This window comes from Symsagittifera roscoffensis, chromosome 10, assembly GCF_963678635.1.
Source record: "Symsagittifera roscoffensis chromosome 10, txSymRosc1.1, whole genome shotgun sequence".
NCBI classification, from domain to species: Eukaryota; Metazoa; Xenacoelomorpha; order Acoela; family Convolutidae; genus Symsagittifera; species Symsagittifera roscoffensis.
In genome coordinates this window covers 39,670,407-39,673,023 of record NC_087071.1, presented here as the reverse complement: position 1 = coordinate 39,673,023, position 2,617 = coordinate 39,670,407, and the positions used below count along the sequence as shown (strand labels likewise).

Here is a 2,617-nt window from a genome sequence, read left to right as displayed (position 1 = left end):
CGGTGATAACCCAGCTGATACCGGTACACGAGGGATTTTTCCGGAAGCCCTCAAGTAAAGCAGCTGGGTTAATGGCCCTAGCATATTGAGAACAACTGATTGGCCGTTCATGCCCGATACAAGGGTTATCGATAAAATAAGATTCAAAGGACCATCATGTGATATTGACATTTGTCTGGAAAATTCGTCAAATTTCATCGTCGATGTTTTGACAGAAAAAACTGTTTCCTTCGGAAAATGGGAGATATTCAATTCAATTGTAAAATACAAACGCGCAGTAGCATGTTTGTTGAGATGGCTGCCATCCCATAAACATTTCCGGTCGAGTATATTAGAAATTACAGACCCGTGTGAAATGGATATTGCTGAACAGAAGCTCATTTACCTGTCCCAGGGTGAAAAATTCCCTAGTAAGCTAAAACTACTAAGATCCGGTAAAGTTATCACGAGGAATAGTCGGATCGCCAAGTATTCGCCGTTCATTGGACCAGCTGGCATCCTTAGCTCGACTGGGCGCATCAGCCGCTTGGTTAACTCCGATTTCGACAGCAAGCATCCGATTATACTTGATCCTTGTCACGCGGTTGTTCGGTTATTGGTTCAACACTTGCACAGTAGGATTTTCCACCAAGGCTTGGATTACATGCGTGCGGTGGTTAATTTGAATTACGTTGTATTAAATTTGCGATGGCTGCTGCGAAACATCGAAAATACTTGCGTTGTGTGCCGAAAACGCAAAGCGCAAACCGTAACTCATATGATGGCTGATCTGCCCATTGAGAGGCTGGGTTACAAGCAACCTCTTTTCTCTTACACAGGTGTCGACTACTTTGGGCCATTCCTAGTTCCAATCCGGAGAAGTACGGAAAAGAGGTGGGGTTTTTTGTTCACCTGTCTCACCACTAGAGCGGTGCACATTGAAGTGGTCCCTCGCTCGACAAAAGCTCTGGTGTGATGGGCGTGGAGATGTTTATCGCGTGGAGAGGTGTCGACTACTTTGGGCCGTTCCTAGTTCCAATCCGGAGAAGTACGGAAAAGAGGTGGGGTTTTTTGTTCACCTGTCTCACCACTAGAGCGCAGCACATTGAAGTGGTCCCCTCGCTCGACAAAAGCTCTGGTGTGATGGGCGTGGAGAGGTTTATCGCACGTCGCGGTACTCCGACTACCATCATGTCCGACAACGGTACGAACTTTGTTGGCGCTGAGAAAGAGCTCTTAGCTTGCGTTGCGAGTTGGAACAAGCTCGCACCCGCTGTTTTTGTTCAGAAAGGGATCAAGTGGAAATTCAATCCACCCAGCGCACAGCACCATAGTGGGTCCTGGGCGCGATTAGTTCGGAGTGTCAAGCGCGTTTTGTATGACATCCTAGGCAACAGGAGAGTAACTGAGGAGATTCTAAGAACCACGCTGTGCCTTGTTGAGCAATCACTTAACGCTAGACCGATAACAGCCGTTAGTTCTGATCGGCTAGATCTAGAAGCGTTGACCTCGAATCATTTTATCCTTGGTCAAGACGCAGCGAGTTTTCCGTCGCTAAGTTTCCGAAGAAAACTTCGACCATAAGAAGCGTTTCGCCATAGCGCAATCATACGTTAACGCAATATGGACACGGTGGATGCGGGAATACGTTCCTTCCCTTAATAGGAGAGCAAAGTGGCACAACCAGTCAGACGTTAAGTTGAAAGCCGGCGACTTGGTTTGGGTCATAGAGCCTGACACTCCACGTGGACATTATCCACTCGCACGTATCCTAAGACTGCACTATGGCAAGGACGGATGCGCGAGATCCGCCGACATAAGGACCGTTACGAGCGAACTGACCCGCCCGGCCGTAAAACTCGCTCCCGTTCTTCCTTGTTTAGGGGTGGAGGATGTTGCAGCGCAAATGTAAATGCATGAGAATATTAAACAAGAGTATATAAGCATATAAAGGCAAATGTATATAGGGACAGTAGCCAAGGGTATACATGGTGCGTCCCGGTGGGTTCGGCGCCGGTTCGAATCCCGCCTAGGTCATTTCCTTTCTGGAACTCGAATATGCACCGAACTTGATGTGATGCTCCGTAACCAGGTTCGATCCCCCCAAAACCAATTTTAACCGTCTTTTCGCTCTAATTTGGTTCATCCTTGATTAAGGCTGACCTTCAAAAAGGGCAATTTGTCTCAAGGACAAATACTGGCCATTTTGCATCTTGCTTTGATTTATGCAGTGTTTTGTGGCCGATGTTACCGATGTTAACAATACAAAAGTTTGTTAAAAATATCATTCTTACCGATAAATTGAGTATCATTGTTACCGAGTTATTTTGCCGATAAAATGCTCGAATTAAATTGTTTGAAAACCGATATTTTTACAATCCGTGGAGATTGAGGCGCACAGGACTACTTGCAGTGTCGGAAGGTAGATTATTCAATTTTCTGGGTTACAAATCACTTTTTCCAATCCAATATGGTAAACTAAGCGGCCATTTGTCGGTACCAAATTGTGATGCTTTTTTTCCAATTTCTCGGATGACCATTGTTCATTAGTTTTGTTGATTATTCGTCAGACTCATAAGGATTATAGACTTGAAAACGCTTTCTACCTCGGCTTTTTTTCAATTCACTTTCACAGGTC

The 2,617-nt window shown here is 45.5% G+C and overlaps 1 protein-coding gene across 1 annotated transcript; it reads left to right on the top strand.

The window, feature by feature from the left end:
• The first annotated feature begins 355 nt into the window (after positions 1-355).
• LOC134855061 (uncharacterized) lies at positions 356-955 on the top strand. Its single transcript, XM_063871440.1, has one exon. The coding sequence runs from the start codon at positions 356-358 to the stop codon at positions 953-955; it is 600 nt and encodes a 199-aa protein (XP_063727510.1).
• Positions 956-2,617: the final 1,662 nt, after the last annotated feature.

What these genes read in the sequence shown, in the direction of transcription:
- LOC134855061 (XM_063871440.1), top strand. Translation starts at nt 356, where the DNA reads ATGGATATTGCTGAACAGAAGCTCATTTACCTGTCCCAGGGTGAAAAA.